The sequence below is a fragment of the Rhinatrema bivittatum genome, chromosome 17 (genome assembly GCF_901001135.1).
Source record: "Rhinatrema bivittatum chromosome 17, aRhiBiv1.1, whole genome shotgun sequence".
Classification (NCBI taxonomy): Eukaryota; Metazoa; Chordata; class Amphibia; order Gymnophiona; family Rhinatrematidae; genus Rhinatrema; species Rhinatrema bivittatum.
Genome location: NC_042631.1, coordinates 55,756,221 through 55,776,725, shown reverse-complemented (window position 1 = coordinate 55,776,725; position 20,505 = coordinate 55,756,221). Strand labels below are relative to the sequence as shown.

The 20,505-nt window shown below is 47.4% G+C and overlaps 1 protein-coding gene across 2 annotated transcripts in view; it reads right to left on the bottom strand.

Annotated features, from left to right (window-relative positions):
• Positions 1-20,505, bottom strand: part of LOC115079357 (sodium/hydrogen exchanger 11-like) — a 561,464-nt gene that overhangs the window by 162,750 nt on the left and 378,209 nt on the right. For both annotated transcript variants that reach the window (XM_029582861.1, XM_029582862.1), the window contains exon 5: positions 4,350-4,529. In XM_029582861.1, coding sequence (XP_029438721.1) covers positions 4,350-4,529 — 180 coding nt within the window. The remainder of the gene's footprint in view (positions 1-4,349; positions 4,530-20,505) is intronic.

Sequence of the window (20,505 nt, the reverse complement as noted above, 5' to 3'; positions counted from 1 at the left end):
AGAAGTGGACGGGAAGTCAAAAGGTACTGAGGAATGCTGGCGCAGCATTTCATGGTGGTCCTTTAGCTGTGCTACTGTTTCCTGGATTTTGTCCCAAAGAGATTCGAGCGCAAGGGTAGGTCAGCTAACCGGTCCTGTACCTCTGGTCGTAGGTCAGAGGACTTCATCCAGGCCCACCTTCTTGCACTAATCCCCACTGCAGACACTCTAAACACAGTGTCAAAAATGTCATAGGCAGTGCAGACCTCATGCTTGCCAGCATCTAGGCCTTTCTGAGTCAGAGCATTGAGTTGATCCTGGAATTGTTTGGGTAAAGATTCAGAGAAATCCTGGATCTTCTTAAAAAGGTCTCTGTTATACTGGGTCATGTATAACTGGTAGGAAGAAGAGTGGTGATCCAGCTGTGGTCTTTGAAACCCAGGAGCTGTCTATATAAAGTAGGTGGCATCTGTCTTTCGGTTGACAGATGGTACTGAACCTGGATGCTCCCAATTTCTCTTTAGTAGATCAATTAGGATTTCATGAGTAGGAATAGACATGATTTTCTTAGGTGCATCAAGAAACTGGAGTATTTCCAGCATCTTGTACCTTGAGTCCTTTTCTGTCTGAAGCTGAAATGGAATTGTTTCAGACATTTCCTTTATGAAATTAAAGGACAGGTCCTCTGGAGGAGAGCATCGTCTTTCCTCAGGGGGAGAGGGCTCTGAAGGCAGATCTGAATCCTGGGAAGAGTCATCGGTCCAAGGATCATAAGGATGATCACCAGCTCCCATAGGATCATCAGAAGGAAGGAACGGTGTCAGTCCTGAAGGATCAAGCCTAGACATCAATGGTACCGGAAGAGGCACCAATGGCGGCACCGATCGCAGACGGGGCGGCATCGATGGTAGAGTAGGCACCGATGGAACCAGTGACATCGACTGGCAAGTGTGGTAAAAGTCCAGATGGCCCGGGTATGGGTTCCGGCCTCGGTGCGTCCTCTTCTTCCAATGGCAATGGAATTGGGGTGGAAGTGTTGGAAACACCGGTATCCTCTGTTCCGTTGGTGGAAGTGCACCAAGCAATGCATCCAGCCTGCTGAGTAGCAGTGCGAGTGCAGTGGGGATCGGGTTGGCGACCGGGACTGGCTTCGGTGGTGGTGCTGATGGAGGCTAGAAGCCCTCCAGTGCTTTTATGATGGCCTCTTGGATCATCCTATGCAATTCCTCATGGAAATCTGGGGCATGTAACCCCAGTCCCAGAGTAGGAACAGCACAGGCGTAGCCGGAGGGTCCACCGGTGAAAGTGGAATCGCGGCTCCTGGCACCAATGAAGGTAGGGAATGCCTCAGTGATGCTGTCGCAGAGGAGGATGGGGCCTGCTCTGGACAGGATTTCTTCTTGGGTGGCTCTATCGATGCTGAGGTCTTGCCTGGATCGATGGACTGGGCGTTTCGATGCTGGTGTCGACACTTCTCACGATGATCTCCTCGGTCCTTTTCCAGGGCTGAAGAGGACAAGGTCGACATCTGAGTAGTTGGTGCCGGAGGGGCCGCACCGGTGTCTCACTGTTGAGAAGTCAATGGCACCGGCTCGGACGATGTTAAAGTACTCGATGGAGTCGGCGGCTTCGCCTGAAAGAGAAACTCCATTTTCTCAGATCGGGTCTTACGGCACTTCGGCGTCATTTGGTGCAGATTAAGACGTCATGGTGCGACCCCAAACACAATACACAAACCCTATGCATGTCTGTGATGGGAATTGTCCGAGGACAATCAGGGCACCGACGAAAACCCGAGACTATGGTTGACAAAAATTTAGCTGTGGTGCGGTCGATGGCCGGTAGGCCCCGAAGGGAAAACTCAATGTGAATCGACCGCAAATGAGGGTAAAGCCTTACCTTACGACTGCGGGCCTCAGAATTGATAGGGGGACCCCTATGGGGTAGAATTTGTTCGAAATTTTTGAAAAAGTTCAGTGAGGAAAATTCCTGTCAGGAATCTCTAGAGAGCTCCTTAACCCACGTGGCTACTGCTACGTGGAAAAAAAGTGACTGAAGGGGGACCCTTGCTGGTTGCAGGGTTAGTGCCATGCTGGGCATGCCCAGTAGGTGCCAGTCAAAGTTCTAGAAACTTTGACAAAAGTGTTCCATGATTGGGCTCCATCCTGATGATGTCAGCCATGTGTGAGGACTACCATCCTGCGAGAAAGAATTTTGTGTTACTGATGAAATATTGGCAGAGATGAATACACAACCCTATTAAGAAAGGCGGTTGCTCTTGTATAATTATGGCAGTGATGTGGCTATATAAGGAGTGGAAGTAGGGGCAGATTGCAGGAAAATATTGGCCCAAGGGATTTTTTTCAAAACCAGCCCATGCAGCACATGTGTCAACAGCTCCCAAAAGCACATCAACCCTGGAACCCAGCAGAATTGAGCCAAAATATCTCCAAAATAAACTTCACCACATTCTAGAGTAGAGGTGAGCAGAGTTTCAGCACTCATTCCATCCATGCTAACTGGTTGAGCCCCCTACACATCTGCTTATATTTCTTTTAGAGTTATATCCTGGATACCCAGTCTGGCTCTTAAACCAGTTGCAAGTAATGACACTGCCAGCCAGTGTCAGACATGCACACGCTCAATCACAAACAGATTTTTAGATAGTAGAAACTTTATTGGGATGTGCACATTGACACCCACAAAGACACATACTCTTTTCTTAGACACAAAGATACACCCACAAACTGAGAACTTGTGTGTGTATGGGTCTGTGTCAGAGAGGGAGATACCCACCCACACATACCCGATTCTCTCACAGTTGAAGTGTGTATGGGTGTGTGTCTGTCTCTCATTCTTTCTGATACAGACGATCAAGCACTGTCTGACATGCTACTGTTGTACTACTGTTGCTTGTGTGCTCACATAGTGAATGCCCCCAGTCCAGCATTGTTGCATCATGGTTTAAAGTTCTTGCTTGCTGCCAGCCCTTCCCCATTTTGCAGCAGCCTCCTCCCTTTCCAATCCCACACTGAGACTCTGGTTTCACAACCAGCTGATTCTCTCAGAGAATACTACAGTCACTTCAGACAGAAGCTTCCCCCATACTGCATAGGCATTTCTTCCTGGCTTACCTTCTTCCTTCACATGTCTGTAGCTAGCCTTCACTTCTCTGCAACCCTCCCACCACTCTAGTGCATTCCCATTGTTTGCAGGCTATACAGTCTTCTACTTTTATGGTTCTCCAGGCTCTGCTCTGTCAACCAACTCCAGCGGAGGAGGAACCAGAAGTGACCTATACTGTTCCCTGGCCATATAAAAAGAATATTAAGTTTTAGCCAAGACTGGGAGATATATAATCACACGCAAAAAAAAAAAGTCCAACAATGCTGCAAATGAAGTAATGGTAAAGCAAAGAAACATTGCAAATAAGTCTTTATATTTTAAATTGTGAAAAGGCAGAGAATACCACACCTTATTTAGTGTTGAAAATTACGGACCATCATACCATCCTGCGATGTTTGAACTTTGATTATATTCAGTACTTCAAGACTGGAGAAAGCTCCTAACCCAAACACAGTTCCAAATGGAATCCTGCTTTTTCTTGTAGAGCCAGTGAAGTCAGTGCTGGTGTAAGGGTATTAGGTGTTATAGGCAAACCTTACAGCCTTGCATATACTCCAGGCCTCACACATCCAAATTATTTAAAAATACACATTTATAGTCACAGATTCTACATGTTCTAAGATAAAAATATCACTTATAACATTTATTATTTACAGACACTGCTGTAGTACCAACCAGAAAACTCTGCAAAAAATACACCTGCAACCACATGGTATAGGGACTATTGTATAGCATGTTGGTCCTAAGAAAGCTTTACGTAAACTGAAATACAATATGTTGGATAGCAGTGCTGTTCCTCCCTGCTGGATAAAGGCTACTGCTACTGTGTTGCTCCTGCAAGGTTAGGATGAGGAAAGCCATGCAGCCTTGCAGGCCTCTCTTCCCGCCATGGCAGGATGGCTCTGCCAAGGCCCCGCAGTCCTTACTTTAGGCCATGGCAGGATGGGCTCCACCGTGGCCCTGTAGGTTTTTCTTGGGGCTGCAACAACCCCCTTCTTTGGCTGGGAAACTGGAAAAAAAAACATGCAATGGGAATGCCCAGCCCACCGGGGGAAGCCCGATTCCCCAATAGGCCAATCTGCCTAGGAGAGGAAGCTGGGAGAGGCAAGATAGAAATTATTATTCTTTACATTTTATTTTCTGTATTTTCTCTGTATTGTGTCTTAACAAAACAGTTCTGAAAATAAGCCTGTCAGGTTTTGCTTCACATAGGAAACATGAATTCTAATAATGATATTCCTTACCTTCACTAATGTTTCACATATGATAGTGACTTCCATGGGCTGCTTTGTAAGGCAGTTTACATCTCCCAGAATTGCCCCACTTCCTCTGTAGTCAGTGAAGGGGATTTTTCCTCCACCCAGCCTGACGTCTTCATCATAATAATCTTTGCTATGTCCAAACCCAGGACTGGAGCCATAAAGCTGTAGAAATAAAAGGAAATCATTTTAAAGAGGTCAAAACAATGTAGCAATTCATCCATGATATCAAATTATGGCAATTTGTAAAGCTATTTTTGGTAAGTTTCTCTCACTTAGCTAATTCTCTTTGGAACACATGGCCTAGTGATTTATAGTTTATGGATGACTATCTCTCTTTTCAAATATCTTGCAAAACTTGGTTATTTGGCATTGCTTTTCTCTGATTTTGTACATTCCTGTATTGTATTTCTCTGATTTAGATTTTATGATTCTATTATGTTATTTTTGTTGATGTTTTATTGAATGATGGTTAGATGGTCAATATTCAACCAAACGGGGCATGGATATGTTAGCCAGATTTTAGGGATGTGCAGAGGGACGCCATGTTGCATTCGGCAAGGGGGCCCTCCCCCCCCCGTTTATACATCAATTCTTATTCGTTTCCCAACTAAAATTAAACTACAACCCCCCCACCCTCCTGACCCCACCAAGACTTACCAAAACTCCCTGGTGGTCCAGCGGGGGGTCCGGGAACCATCTCCTGCACTCAAGCCTCAGCTACCGGTATTCAAAATGGCGCCGATAGCTTTTGATCTACTATGTCACAGGGGCTACCGGTGCCATTGGTCAGCTCTGTCACATGGTAGGAGCAATGGATGGTCAGCGCCATCTTGTGCTCCTACCATGTGACAGGGGCTGACCAATGGCACCGGTAGCCCCTGTGACATAGTAGGTCAAAGGCTATCGGTGCCATTTTGAATACCAGCAGCCGAGGGTTGAGTGCAGGAGATGGCTCCTGGACCCCCAGCTGGACCACCAGGGAGTTTTGGTAAGTCTTGGGGTGGGGGGGGGGGTGTTTAAATTTGCTCCTTTAGGCGGCCAAATAAGTCAGCAAAGATTCATTGTATTCGGGGGAATCACGATACGTTTCGCTTCCCCACGAATACAACAAATATGGCCCTATACGTTTCGGATTACCAATTCGTATGGAACAAATGCACACCCCTACCAGATATACTTATCTGGCAAACTTATAATAATGCAGTGCTACATGTATCCAGTAATTGACTTAATATCAGAATGCTTTCATGCAGTCCTAAAGTTATCCTGCTAAGTTAGCCAGATAGTACCTGGTATTGGCAGCTAATTTAGGACCTAATTTACTAAACTGCGCTAAGGAATTAATGCATGAAGAGCAGCATTTATCACACATAAATGCTATTTATTGCGTGATAATTTCATACTGCAGCAATATTGCTCGATATTTAGGACAAAAAAATGCTACCTATTTAAAAAGTTTTGTATACCGACATTCGTTAAGCAAACATCACATCAGTTTCCATGTAACATAAAACTGGCCACCAGGGCTTTGTAATGAAACTGATAAGGGAACTGGGTGGTGGGAAGAAGGGGGGAGAAAAAATGGAAAATACTGTACAAATATATAAGCGTAATAACATGGTTAGATATAAGCAATAAAAATTATACACAAGTAAATTTACAATAAAAGTTCTGGGTTTGAGGGGCGAGGAGAGGGGCAGGGGAGGGGTGTGGAGAGAAGGAGTAACAAGCAGGGGGGTTCATGTGTAGGCTCGTGCGAAAAGCCTGTTGAAATTAGCAGTTTTGAATGCATTTGCATGTTCAAAATTTTCAAAAGCATACAAAACAGCTAATGCATAACTAATTCTATGTAAATAAAATAAAGCAGCTGGCCGAAGCCGTGTTATTTCCCAGAAAGACAGCTAAAAACTCATGAGTTGTAGTTAACTTTCCATGGAAGCATAAGGATGTTAATACTTCTTAAAGGGTCATGTTACCCAGAAACCCTCTCTCATTTTTCAAAAAATGCCTGGGGGTCTCAGTAGATGTTCACCGACCCCTCTTCCATCTGTAGAGGTGGCCCAATGGTGAAAAAAAAATTAGAAACAATATTAGCGTTGTGATGCCCCACTCCTTATCCAATCATCTTCCCTTTTCATCAAAGTCTACAACCCCCAATCAAATACCCCCCATATCCAAACACGCTACCACTTCCATCCCAGTAGCAGTTCCCCCAGTCATGGACCCACCCTGGCAGTCTAGTGGCCTCCACCCCCTACCCCTAGGCCCCCTCATCCTTCAGGACCCTTACCTAAAGAAAATCTCCCTGGTAGTCTTGTAGCAGCCCAGAGAGCCCCCTAGTCATAGGGCAAAGGCCAGCCAGTACCATTTTGGAAAAGATGTTGGGCAGCATGGAGTTAGGGCCATACGAAAATTGTAAAAAATCTGCTGGGTCACAACTAGCGGTACGCTTTTTGTTTAAAAATGTGTTATTTACTATTTTGGATATTGTTTTGAATATGGACTTCCATGAGATTAAATATAACAATACATGCATATTTTCACTTTTGGAAATTAGTGCAAAATCTTTGGGTTAAAAATACACCTGTACTTTGTCCCAAAGTTTCCCACTCATCCCCTCCCAACACATAAACAAATAAATATACCCCAAGCCCTCTTTCCATCCTTCCCAGTTCCTTTGGAAACCCTCATCCTTCAGCCTCTTAGTCCATCCTTGGGGTCTTCATGGGACAGGAGGGATCCTCAGTCACTCCTGCTCTGTCTAATCAAATGTCAGCTTCTTGCTTGGCTGGTGCCATTTTGAATTTCTGTTGTTCAGCAAAGCTGTACCAGCCAGGCAAGAGGCCCGGGCCAATTTGTTGTAAGCCATTTAGTTATAAGCAGATATTCCAAGAAACTTGGGATTTCTCTTGCCTCATGAAGAGTCTTCATGGGCCCCCCTCACGCACATATATACTTAATAGCACATCAGCTTCCTTTGCCTCAGAAGGCCAATATCACAATATGAGCCACAAGATTCAGGATCTAATAAGCAGCTAGGAACACTGGTCCCAAATCAGGAATGTTTGATCATTTTTAGTTAGATCCAACTGGCTCACCATTCTTTGGGGAGATTTAGCCTTCCCAAGCCTCTTAATCTGAGTGCCTATAGGGGACTCCATGAAGATTTCATCAGAAATTCTAACTACCTACAGGGTAACCTGTGACAAGCTTCCTGACCTGGAAATCCCCTGGAAGACCAAGTTACTGCTACTGGGATTGTGACACTGTCAGAAGCATGGCTCCTCGCCAAGAAACATGGCTCCTCACCTGAAATAGAGCCCTTTAAAGGACCTGCGCTGAACACCGACTCCCTCCATTTCGGCCTCCCTTGCTAGCCCGTGTGATCGGCACGAACCCACCGGGGTTAGGGCTCTCCCCACACGCCTCGGATCGCCTCGCTCCGGCCTCAGACCACCCAGGGATGCAACGGACGGGGACGCAACGGACGGCCCAACGCCGACACTCACGAATGGCGGTAAGACCCACCCACCGACACATCCTACCTCATCGAGCCCTTTATGTTTAAACAATTTTTATTGGATTTTACAATAATAATACATATAACAATACTCTGAGGTAAGAGGAGCTCTGATCTCACCTCAGAACAGTACCACCAATAAAAAAAGTTCCCATTCAGCACCCCCCAACCAAACTAACCCCCCTCCCCCCCTTTTCTATAGAAGTGAGTAATGCTTTAGCACCACAAAAATAAAAACCCTCGAATCAAGCCACATCCATTACAGAGAAATAAAGAGAAAAGACAAGTTAATCATTGACAACAAGACTGCGAGCTCGAGGGGTCAACGACTGCAGGTACGATTGCCATACTGCCAAAAATCTTTTGCAACGTTGGGGAGTCCTTCGAGCCTCCAGACTCTCCATGGTCATCATGTAATGTAGGCTGTTTCGCCATGACCAAAAGGAAGGGGGCTCGACTGATCGCCACACCGACAGAACAATCTTTCCCCACTAAACAGGCCTTATGAAGAAACAGACGTGAGCCAGGATCCCGAATCCGAATCTGGGAAATACAGCCAAAAAGCAACCACATTGGGGTAATTGGAAAGGCAACATCCAACAAGTCTGCTAGATAAGTTGCCAAACGATGCCAAAAGCATTGGACTGGTGCGCAGGCCCAAAATGTATGAGAAAGTGTTCCCCTACTATGGCCACATTTAATGCAGGCCGCCGTAGTGGCTATAGCATAATGACAGGCCAGCACAGGGGACACATAGGCCCGGCATAGAAATTTAAACTGTAACTCCCGGTAATATTGATTCTTCGTGACCCTGGCTATACGTCTAAAGCATCCTCTTAATATCGATTGAGTCACCATGAATTCCCCTTTCCTATTCCAGCGTGATTCCAGAATCAGACTCTGATCAAGTTCTGACTGCCGGCGTAGACACTTGTAATACATAGACAATGAGGGTGCAACACGCCGATCAAAGTGAAAAACAGTATCCAAAGTAAGATAGGACGAGGGCAACTTTGCATCCGCTGAAAGGGCTCTTATGTAATGTCTAATTTGCATAAATGGGAAGGTGTGCGTCACTGTGACGCTTTCACCAGTCTGTATACTGCCGCTTGTGTCTGTTCCCAGGATCCAATCCCTGCATGAGCTTCCCTGGTCCCTTGGAAACTCAAAATAGCCGTATTTATCTTACAAGTCCCCAGGTGGGATTTGAACCCTCACCACCTGGATAGAAGGCAGATGCCTTCCCCACTGAGCCAGCAACTCACTTTCCAACCACTGGCTTCCGAAGTCCCTCTCAAAGTCCATAGTTCAAAAGTCCGGCCCCACTGGGCCTAACTGCCACCTCCCTCCGTACCTCTGGGACCTCAACCCTTCCCCAGAGGTACAGCCACTCACCGGCAGTCCTCCAGGCAAAGTATCCTTGTTGTACGTCCAAACAACAGAAGTCCCCGCGCTCACCTTCCTTGTGATAGTTGCTGCAGTCCTTCACACGGTGGGGGAATGTCCAGCCTCGAAGTCTCCCAGAGCCGCCAGGAAATCCGATCCTTCCTCCTCGGTCCCCCGCAGGAGACTGAGACTGCTCTACTAGGGAGTCCTTTTTATCCTGTGCAAACTCCTCCTCCTCTGCCAGCTGATTGGCTCTGGGGAGGTCCCACCCTTAATCCCCCACACCTGTGGTTCCTCTGTCCTTGTAACATCCGGGGGAAGGAATCAAGGGACATCTCTAGCCTGGTGTTGCTGTATTTTCCTTCCCCCCCTTTCCCTTGAATCTTTGGTTCCTAGCTTTATTCTTCCTATCTTAGTCTAGCATAGTGACCCCGTCACAGTCACCCCAAACCCATATTGGGACATGAAATCAGAATAAGAAAAGAGTGTCCCCTCCCGTGTAAACAGGTGCCCCAATAGTATGACACCACGGGTAAATCAAGTCTGAAAGACAGAGGATTAGAACATAAGAACATAAGAAAATGCCATACTGGGTCAGACCAAGGGTCCATCAAGCCCAGCATCCTGCTTCCAACAGTGGCCAATCCAGGCCACAAGAACCTGGCAAGTACCCAAAAACGAAGTCTTTTCCATGTTACCATTGCTAATGGCAGTGGCTATTCTCTAGGTGAACTTAATAGCAGGTAATGGACTTCTCCTCCAAGAACTTATCCAATCCTTTTTTAAACACAGCTATACTAACTGCACTAACCACATCCTCTGGTAACAAATTCCAGAGTTTAATTGTGCGTTGAGTAAAAAAGAACTTTCTCCGATTAGTTTTAAATGTGCCCCATGCTAACTTCATGGAGTGCCCCCTAGTCTTTCTACTATCCGAAAGAGTAAATAACCGATTCACATCTACCCGTTCTAGATCTCTCATGATTTTAAACACCTCTATCATATCCCCCCTCAGTCGTCTCTTCTCCAAGCTGAAAAGTCCTAACCTCTTTAGTCTTTCCTCATAGGGGAGCTGTTCCATTCCCTTTATCATTTTGGTAGCCCTTCTCTGTACCTTCTCCATCGCAATTATATCTTTTTTGAGATGCGGAGACCAGAATTGTACACAGTATTCAAGGTGCGGTCTCACCATGGAGCGATACAGAGGCATTATGTCATTTTCCGTTTTATTCACCATTCCCTTTCTAATAATTCTCAACATTCTGTTTGCTTTTCTGACTGCCGCAGCACACTGAACCGACGATTTCAATGTGTTATCCACTATGACACCTAGATCTCTTTCTTGGGTTGTAGCACCTAATATGGAACCCAACATTGTGTAATTATAGCATGGGTTATTTTTCCCTATATGCATCACCTTGCACTTATCCACATTAAATTTCATCTGCCATTTGGATGCCCAATTTTCCAATCTCACAAGGTCTTCCTGCAATTTATCACAATCTGCTTGTGATTTAACTACTCTGAACAATTTTGTGTCATCTGCAAATTTGATTATCTCACTCGTCGTATTTCTTTCCAGATCATTTATAAATATATTGAAAAGTAAGGGTCCCAATACAGATCCCTGAGGCACTCCACTGTCCACTCCCTTCCACTGAGAAAATTGTCCATTTAATCCTACTCTCTGTTTCCTGTCTTTTAGCCAGTTTGCAATCCACGAAAGGACATCGCCACCTATCCCATGACTTTTTACTTTTCATAGAAGCCTCTCATGAGGAACTTTGTCAAACGCCTTCTGAAAATCCAATGACGTTAGCAGCTGCTACTTGCTCTTTTGTCACTCCTCCTCAGTGAGTTGAGAGTAGCTAATTAAGTGTTTACCCAGTTACCCCTTTTGTTATAATACTTTTAATTGAGTAGACAGACTCAGTTGTTGGTTATAAAATTGGCCGCAGCTTTTATTTAAACATAACATAATAACTTTCAAAATACCCGCGCCGGCAGGGGGAGGGGGTTCTACTGCTGCCCGCCGCGTGTACCAAGCAAGGCAGCCAGACGATGCAGGGCCCCCCGCCATGTTCCCGAGCAAGGGGGCCCCTCGCCTCATACACCTCCCGGCCCTCACGGCTACCCCGCCGTGGCGTGATGACACCAGCACCACATGCAATCCACCTGTACCAGCCCGGGTACCCGCCAAAACACGAGGTAGGGAAGTACCCTTGCCTCGTGTCCCCCACTACTCCAAAGCTGCGGCCATTTTTATGAGGCTAAAGTCTCAATGGCATCTTGCAACGTTGTATTGAAGATGTCATACCCTATATCGGATAGATGGATCGAGTCAGGTCTGAAGAGACCTGGGGACATGTCAGCCCACTGATGGCATATCTGTAATCCTCCCAAGTTTTGCAACCAGACCCCAATTTGCCTGTTAATTTTCTTCCTCCCCCGTCCCCACAGCTTTGAAACTTTCCATTTTGGTCTGTGAATGATATCTGACCAACATACCATTGTAGCCGGGAATAATTGTAAGATGGAGGTAAGGTCTCTTTTTACACGCTGAATGAAGCGTCGACCTGTACTAGCCAGCAAGTCATTGCCTCCTAAGTGAATTATTAAGATTGTAGGCGGTGCTCTGAGTTTTTGTAGTTGTCGTAAGGAGGGCAATAATTGTTCCCATAGCATTCCGGACTTGCCCATCCATTCGATACGCCAACCTTTTGGTGCGAGACCCAAGTGAGGTCCGTAAGTTCGTTCACTAGCTCTTTTTGCCGCCCATCGGACGTAAGAGTGCCCCACAATCCATGCAGTACGGTAACGGTCGTCTGAAAAATAAAATGAAAGAATTAAAGATTGTTGTGAACTGTGTTAGCTCTGTCCAAGTGAACATAGGAGTTCACGGCATTGGAACGCCAACGGCCAATTTTTTTGATTGCTTCGGTTTTCAGCCCCGCTAATGCCGTGCTTGTGGCGGCCCCAATACGGAACGAGTGGGTGGTGAACAGTTTAGGATCCATTTTAATCTGATGTATGGTAGCTCTTAGGATTGCGGAGAATTGGAACCTGATGAGAGGCGTGCCATTTTCATGTATTAACAGGTGAGCTCTGCCGCTGGGACGGATTTCCAGATACTTTCTCATGTTACGTATTGGACATGTACAGCAAGCAGGAACTTTGGTAAGCGAGGTGGTCGTGCCCCGTCCTGCTTGATCCGTCTTTGATTTGTGAATAGTCAGCGTGATTTTTGAAGGGGTGTAGATGACGTTTTTGAAAAGTAAACCGGTGGTTCCGCAGTCGTCCTTGTTAGCGGCCACCAGTTCGCTCACTCTGAAGGCACCAAAGAAGGCCAGGGTGAATGCTAGACGGAATAGCCTGCTTTCGAAAGGCGAAGAGCAGATAGCTGGCAACTGTGTCCATAACTTTGTGAGCATGGTGTGCGTGATGGGATGCCTTCTGTCAGTGGTAGTGCTCTCTTTTCGTGACCATCCTACCATCATTTTTTTGAGAAGGAATGATTTGATGGGGTCGCCCCATCCACGAGCTTTTATGAAAAAGGCCAGTCCGGCCAGACATTTTTTAACGGTGAGTCTTGATGCACCACGCGATTTTTCCGATGCGATGTAACTGGCCAATAGGTCCTCGTTTATTGGGCCTTGCTTCCAGCCTCTGTCATGTAGAAACTTGGCGACTACTTGGTAGCTTCTGCAATACGATTTCCAAGTGGATGTAGCGAGGGGAGAACGTATTAAGTCGCGTATTGTTCTTGGCCAATGCTCCATAATCGTGGTGGCAGTGGTGTTCCTTGTGCATCCGCTGTTGGAACCTGCGCATGAAACAAAGGCCATTTAGCGCGGGAAAGTGAATCCGCAGCGCCATTACGTATACCCGGCACATGCCTAGCGCGTAGCGTGATGTTGTTATGCAAGGCTTCTAACACTATTTCCCGAAATAAATTAACCACCCTAGGGCATTTTGCTGATTGTGAATTTAATACGTGCACCACGGCCATGTTGTCGCACCAAAATATTATGTGCTTGTTTTTTAACCTCGAGCTCCAGAGAACCAGGGTCACCCAAATGGGAAAGAGTTCTAAAAATGTGATGTTCCTGGTCAGGGCTTGTGCTATCCAGTCATCTGGCCATTTTTCGGCGCACCATGCATTTTGGCAAATTGCTCCAAAACCCCAGCCACCGGATGCATCCGTGTAAATGTTTAAATCCACGTTGGATAATGGGGAGTCCTGCAGCATGGATATGCCGTTGAAGTCGTTAAGGAAGGAGGCCCATATATGGAAGTCAGCGCGGATATCAGCCGTCACTCGTAGGAAATGATGTGGTCTACGAAGTCCCCTGGTAGCCGCTGCAAGTCTCCTCATGAACGCCCTCCCCATGGGAATGACTCGGCACGCAAAGTTAAGGGAACCGAGAATAGATTGGGCGGCACGTAGTGTAATCTTTTTTGCAGTGGAAACTTGTTGTATATTGATTCGTAGCGTGTTGATTTTGTCAGCTGGTAGTTTTGCAATCATCCGGGTAGAATCTATTTCAATTCCCAAGAAGGAGATAATGGTTGTAGGACCCTCTGTTTTTGTGGGAGAAAGGGGGACACCAAACTTCCGGGAAACGTTTCTGAACTCGGATAGGAGATTGTAGCAGGAATTGGTATGGGCTGGTCCAACAAATAAAAAGTCATCAAGGTAATGAATAATATTATGTGAGGCCATTCTTTGCTCAATAACCCAGTGGAGGAATGAGCTAAATAGTTCGAAATAAGCACATGATACCGAACACCCCATGGGCATACATTTGTCAAAGTAATAAAGGTGGTTAAATGTGAAACCCAGCAGAGGAAAACTGTCTGGGTGTACCGGGAGTAATCGGAAAGCCGATTCGATGTCCGCTTTTGCCATAAGGGCACCGTAACCACAAGTGCGCACCAAGGCAATTGCGGAATCAAATGATGCGTATTGGACAGAACATTCGGCCTGCGGCAAATGATCGTTGACAGAACGACCTGGTGGGAAAGAAAGATTCTGTATCAATCGATATTTTCCTTGCTCCTTTTTTGGGATAACCACCAATGGGGATAGAAACATGTGTGGAAATGGTTGGTCCCGGAATGGACCTGCTATTCTACCATGAGAGATCTCCTCCTGTAACTTGGATTGGACGATCTGCTTGTGTGTGGTTGTTGATCGTGCATTCTTGGTGTGCAATTGTTCGATGTTACCTAGGAAGGGAATCCGGAAACCATGTCGGAAACCCTGTGTGATTTTTTTGTGCCTTTTCCTGGTTTGGGTATATATCCAACCAAGGAAGCATTGCCTGCAAACATATTGGCGAGGTAGCTTTGTCAAAAAGGGGCACTGGTGTTTGCATTTGGCTTACTCCCTGCCGCTTGCTTCTTGGGGCATTTGGTGAAAGGGTGAGGCGCGGCACATCCCGTGCAGATATGCTTGAACTTACAGTCGGGAAAGGTCTGTCTTATTGAATCTCCAGCATGTATTATCCTGTCCCTGTGTTCTTTGGCGGTATCGTCCCAGGGATGGTCGTCTTGCAAGCCTGTTCCTAGATGCATGATCCATGGATTTTCTGGTCATATTATTGATCCATAAACTCACGTCCTGGGTGCCCCAAGTCATGAATTTATTCTCCTCCATCTTATCTCTGAATTGCTCATCGTAATTGAGCCAGGACCAGCTGTCATGCTGTTGATAGGCACGCATAATATTTACTGCATAGCTCAACATGGGACCGTATTGAGTGGGATCTGTATGTCCTACCACGCTGATCATGTGCATGAAAGACATGATCCAGTTGATGATAGTCTTCGGTATTTTGACCTCCTTAGATAAGGTTGCTGATCCGGCTCTTCTCTTCTTCCGTTCTCCGGGCTTGCGCCTCCCATGCAGTATGGCAAATATGTCAATGTATTTGCGCTGCTTAATTTTCTTTCTTAATTTTTTGGGCACGCTTTCCCAAAGTTCAAAGTGGTTAACGCTAGTGGACCTCTGGAATTTGTGTCCGTGTTGCTTGTGCGTGGAGGTATATTGCTGTCAGTAGAGGAGCCGGATGTGGAAGAGGAGGAAGAGGTGGAGCTGCTAGAAGTGGAACTATGCCTGCGCTTGCGCTTGGACCTGCGTTTTGATTTCTTGTGTGAGACCGCTCCTTGCGGCAAGTCTTGCTCTAGACCGCGTAACCCGCACTCATCAGCATCACGCTGCCGTCCATGCAACCCGCCCTCATCATCCTGTAGCTGCTGCTTATTTAACTCGCACTCACCATTATAACTCGGGTGTGGTCGGTGTTTTTCTTGAAAACTGGTGGAAGGCCTCTCTCCGTCAACTTGGTCGCGGTGTGCGGGAACGGTATTGCCGTGGAAGGGTAGGTGTAAGCCCTTTGCCATTAAGGAATGGTTGTAATGGGATTCCTTGATGCGATCGTCAGGAATGGGCGAAGGGTGCCTTGTCAATAGGTTGACGTGATCAAAGTGAGTGGTCTTATCTGTGGATTGTCCGTACCACCAAGGACGCTCGTATTGCGGAATAGTAGTCTTGGCCAATTTGTCTGTTAAGTTCCAATCTGTTTGCGCGTATAGTCCCGCAGCATCATTCTCAGGGTAATACATGGAATCATTCTCAGGGTAATACATGGAATTGCTGCCTCGACCCGCAGCATCATTCTCAGGGTAATACATGGGATTGCTGTCTCTGTTGTTATTTGGAGGCCGATCCCATGATGTATCTCCCTCATGGTGAATGGGAAAAGGCATCTCTCTGTCGTAAAGTGTTGATATTCCGCGTGTCATGCCCCTCTTCTGGTTGATGGAAGAACTTATGTTTCTGTTGTGAGGAGGATAATTATCCCATCTGTAATTGGGTAATATGTTCCCGGAATCATCCATGGGCGTGTTGATATCTTGGAAACTGTCATCGTGGATTCTCTTATATGGCAGAGGGATGGTGACCGGTGATACTTCTTGTGAAGGAATTGGTAGGCCTGCGTCAGACATGATAGAGGTGGATACGGTATCTGAAAGCGGGGAATTGTCATCCGTGGGCTTTTCTGATGCAGGACGAAGAATTCCTCTAACGGTACGACTGCGACCTCTACTTCTTGTTATGGCTCTGCTTCTTCCCGAGCTTCTTGTGCAAATCGGGCTTCGCAATTTGGTTTGCAAATCTGTCGGTGTGGGTAATGGGTCCCGGCCAACAGAAGTCATTTTCGCAGCTCCTCCTCTACGGCGGCTAGCCGAGATGTTCCTGCCGGATCTTCTAGGTGCCATTAGGAAAGAATGGGAATCCAGCTAAATTATGAAAATGGTAGAATAATGAAAACAGGGGATGACAAACCAGAGAATGTATAGATAAGCCTTTTTTTTTTTTTTTTTAAACAATAGTCGAGCCTGTGTCTACCTGTAAGCGAATCTGCAGGTGCACTGCACAATCAACCTGTCTGAAGGAAAATTGTAAAATACCTGAGGGGAGAAAATTGGAAGGTTATTTGAATAAATGTTGAATTTATAATGCATGTGTTAATAAAATTGTGTTTTTTGTTTTTTTTTTATATAGGGTAATCTCTCCCTGGCACATAATTTCTATCTATCAATAAATAATAAAATAATTTGTTTTCAATATTTTTTAATTTAAATTTGTTTGTTTTTTTTTAAATATGCCCCCTGGCTGGTCTTGAACCATGGTCTCCTGGTTCATAACCTGCAGCTCTGACCAGTGAATTGCATGAACAAGTGTTTCCAGCCTGCCACTTGTTTCTTTCAATGAGGAAAAAACCAGAAAAAAAAAAAGGAACACTATTAACGCTGTGTAAAGGGCCCTCCAAGCCATCCCCACCAAGGCTTCTCCCCTTTTTCTTTTAACATATGGCGGCAAGGCTTCTCTCCTTTTCTTTTAACATATCGCCCGGGGAACGGGAGCGGTCCGCTCCAGGCCCCGCAAGCAGCGTAGGACGTGGGGCGGCAAGCAATTCGGCAATCACCTCCAGGGCCATCAAGAGGAACGGGGCAGCATGGCGTCACCCCCTGTTCCCCGTCCCCACCCCGAAGGCCACTCTCCCCGCACAGGCCGGCAGAGCCTTCCAACTCCAGCCACGTGACCAGGTGGTTCCCCCGGCCACGTGACCAGGTGGTTCCCTCGGCCCGAAGAACACCTCGTTGCCCCAGCCACGTGCATATCGCTGACCGGAATGGGGGGGACGCGAAGAAGTCGCGAACTGCAGCCCCGCTCCCCCCCCTTACGAAGGCGAACACCTGGTCCCCCCGCCGAAGGCCCCGAAGGACCGATCCCCAACCCCCCCCACACACTGAAGGCACGTATCCCCTGCCAAACTCCCCCACACCCTGAAGGCACGTCTCCCCCGCCAAACTCCCCCACACCCCGAAGGCACGTTGCCCCCGCTGGCTGGACGCGAATCGCAAGGGCGGGCGACTGGAAACCAATTAAAAGGGTGTGTGCCACCGCCCGCCCTCACTGCCTGCTTGGTCGGCTCTCCGAGCTCCTAACCTCAACAGAGACAGCGGCGTGTCGGAGAAAAAACCCAGTGGCACGGCCATATCCCGCGGGCAAGAAACCCCAGTGGCGCGCCAGCGGCGCTGCCCATTCACAGCAGTGCGACCCCGGGAACGCGGGGCCCTGTGTGCAGTAGCCGCGGCACGATCAGGAACGTGGGGCACCAGTGCACAAGTGGGTTCCCCCACTCTGCCAGGATCACGAAGCAGATCAAGCACTTCACAAGCATGCAGGCTGTGGACCGAGTCGCCGATCACCCTGCAAGCCTCAGCAAAATTGACGAACGGAGCGGCGATACGGAAAGGTACAACAAAATTAACAAATTTAATTTAATATCCTTTTTTTTTTTTTTTTTTTAATCTTACGGTAGAATGCAAAATTGGGAAGGAGGCACACAACCAACCAACTGCGGGGGTTCTTCGTCGGCGTTGCTTACTTGTTGCTTGTTCTATGCTTGCTTGTTGCTTGTTCTATGCTGGCGATCCAAAAGGAATGCTCTCTGCCCGCTGCGGCCCCTTTATGGGGCCGTTGACGTCATCATAGGGAGCCGCCGGCGCACCCTAACCATCGCCTTGGTCGCCCCGCCTCCCTATCCCTGCCTAGCCCTCCCTGCGTGGTCGCTGCCGCTTTCGCTCGCGCGCTGCCGTCATGGGTGGGCCCGAAGTAGCGACCCGAGCCCACCTGTATACTATATCTACCGGTTCACCTTTATCCACATGTTTATTAACTCCTTCAAAAAAGTGAAGCAGATTTGTGAGGCAAGACTTGCCCTGGGTAAAGCCATGCTGACTTTGTTCCATTAAACCTAGTATCCCACTTTATAAGGGCAAGGACCCTCCCAGCTAAGGCCCCCACCCTCCATCGCCCGTACACTCCCATTTTAAAGATAGTCACACATTCCATATTCCCATCCAAACACACAGCCATTCATACTCACTTCTACAGCATCCCCTTCCCACCCCCCTCTCCCCCGTCACCCCCCACTCCTACCTTAGTACCGCCTCCCCCCCTCCTCCCTCCATCCCCTCTTAGCCCACCCATAAGTGTTTCCCTCCATTTTCCTATGTTATCTTCACCCACCAGACCCCCTAAATGGAGGTAAGGATCACGCTTTCAGATGTGCCCGGGCCACACCTCTGCGCTATATCTAGGGTTATGTTCTTGTTTTCCCCAAACCACTGGACCACTCATAGTGAAAAAAGAAGAGAAGAAAAACATCAGTAAACCAGAGGGCAGCTTAAACATGTGATTTCCCCACACCACTAAGTCCAGACCAAAAAAAACTCTACGGAAGCATGTGAAATAGAAGTGCATAGAGATGTATTCCTCTGGGAAAGGCATTTTTCACCATCCGCCAGTAGTGCATCAGTTCCACTCTGTGCGACTAACGGCAGTCCCATGTGTAATCTTCAGGGGTGTAGTCATCTAGGCCCAGAAATCATCCGCAACTGACACTGGAACCCCCAGATGAAGAGAAAAAAAACCCAAAAAAAACCAAACCCAGAAATAGCACCGAGCGGTGCTCAAAATCAGCAAAAGGAACTGTAATGTCTATAGTCCCAGAGATGCTTCAACAGGATACACAAAAAAAACCCGATGAACATCAGAACTAGGCAACAAGCCTCTTAATTATAAGTCACTGTCCGCATTCAGCTAACGCCAAAGGTAAAACTGTAAGTGTCAAAGGCGCTGGACTCCCACTTGCCTGTAATAGAAACAAAGGCTGCAGGAGCCATCACTGCTTCCCTCTTGATATACAAACAGTTATCAAGTAGCCAGGGTATCCACAAAGGCCATAGCCTTCTCCACCGTGACAAAATAATGCACACGCACTTCATGCCAGATTCGCAAACGTGCTGGGAATAGTAGTGCAAATTTAAGGCCCTTGTTGTGAAGCGTTGAGCATATCTGTGAGAAGCGGCGTCTGCTCGCTGATACTGTTGCTGAGACATCCTGGAACACACGAAAAGTATGAGACTGGTACTTCAGCTCCTTTTTCTGATGCGATGCCCTCCACAGCTCCGACTTATGAGCTGAATTGAGGATTTTTGCTATAACCAGCAGTGGTCGGTCCATGTTCTGCTGTTTAGCACCCAGCCGATGCGCCCGCTCCACCACCAGCCTTCCCTTGAGGTGTGGCAGAGCTAACACCTCCGGAAGCCAGGTCTCAAGTATATTACACAGAGAGCCATCCTCCAAGCTTTCAGGAAACCCCATAAAGCGCAAATTATCCCGGCTCCAAATCTTCTACCTTCTCTGACAGGGCCTGAATCGTGGCTGCCTGCGCCGCCATCTTGGCCATGCTTTCCGTGCCTGCATCCTCCAGCGCTGAAATGCGTGTCTCAGCTGCAGCTAATCTTGGTGGCAAAGCTGCCAGGGTGTCTCTCACCTCCCCCAGCTGCTCAGACAGCCCAGCCCAACGTTCATCTAGGGCCTCCCGAATCGCCGATTTTATGTCCTCTATAGTAAGAGGTAATGGGGGGAGAGGGGGACTCACCCATCGGCACGACCGCCATTTTGTCTTCAGCCACCTTGGTCTTTTCTTTGTCTTTTTTCCCTTTTAATGCAGCCATCAATTCCACGATTTTTTATGCTAACGAGTCGCTGGATCCTGCCACACCTCCTAACACACCAGCTGCCCGATTTAAGAGCTTCCACGCGGTCTGGGATAGCGCGATCGCTGAGCCGGGTCCGGAGCCGAGCTAAAG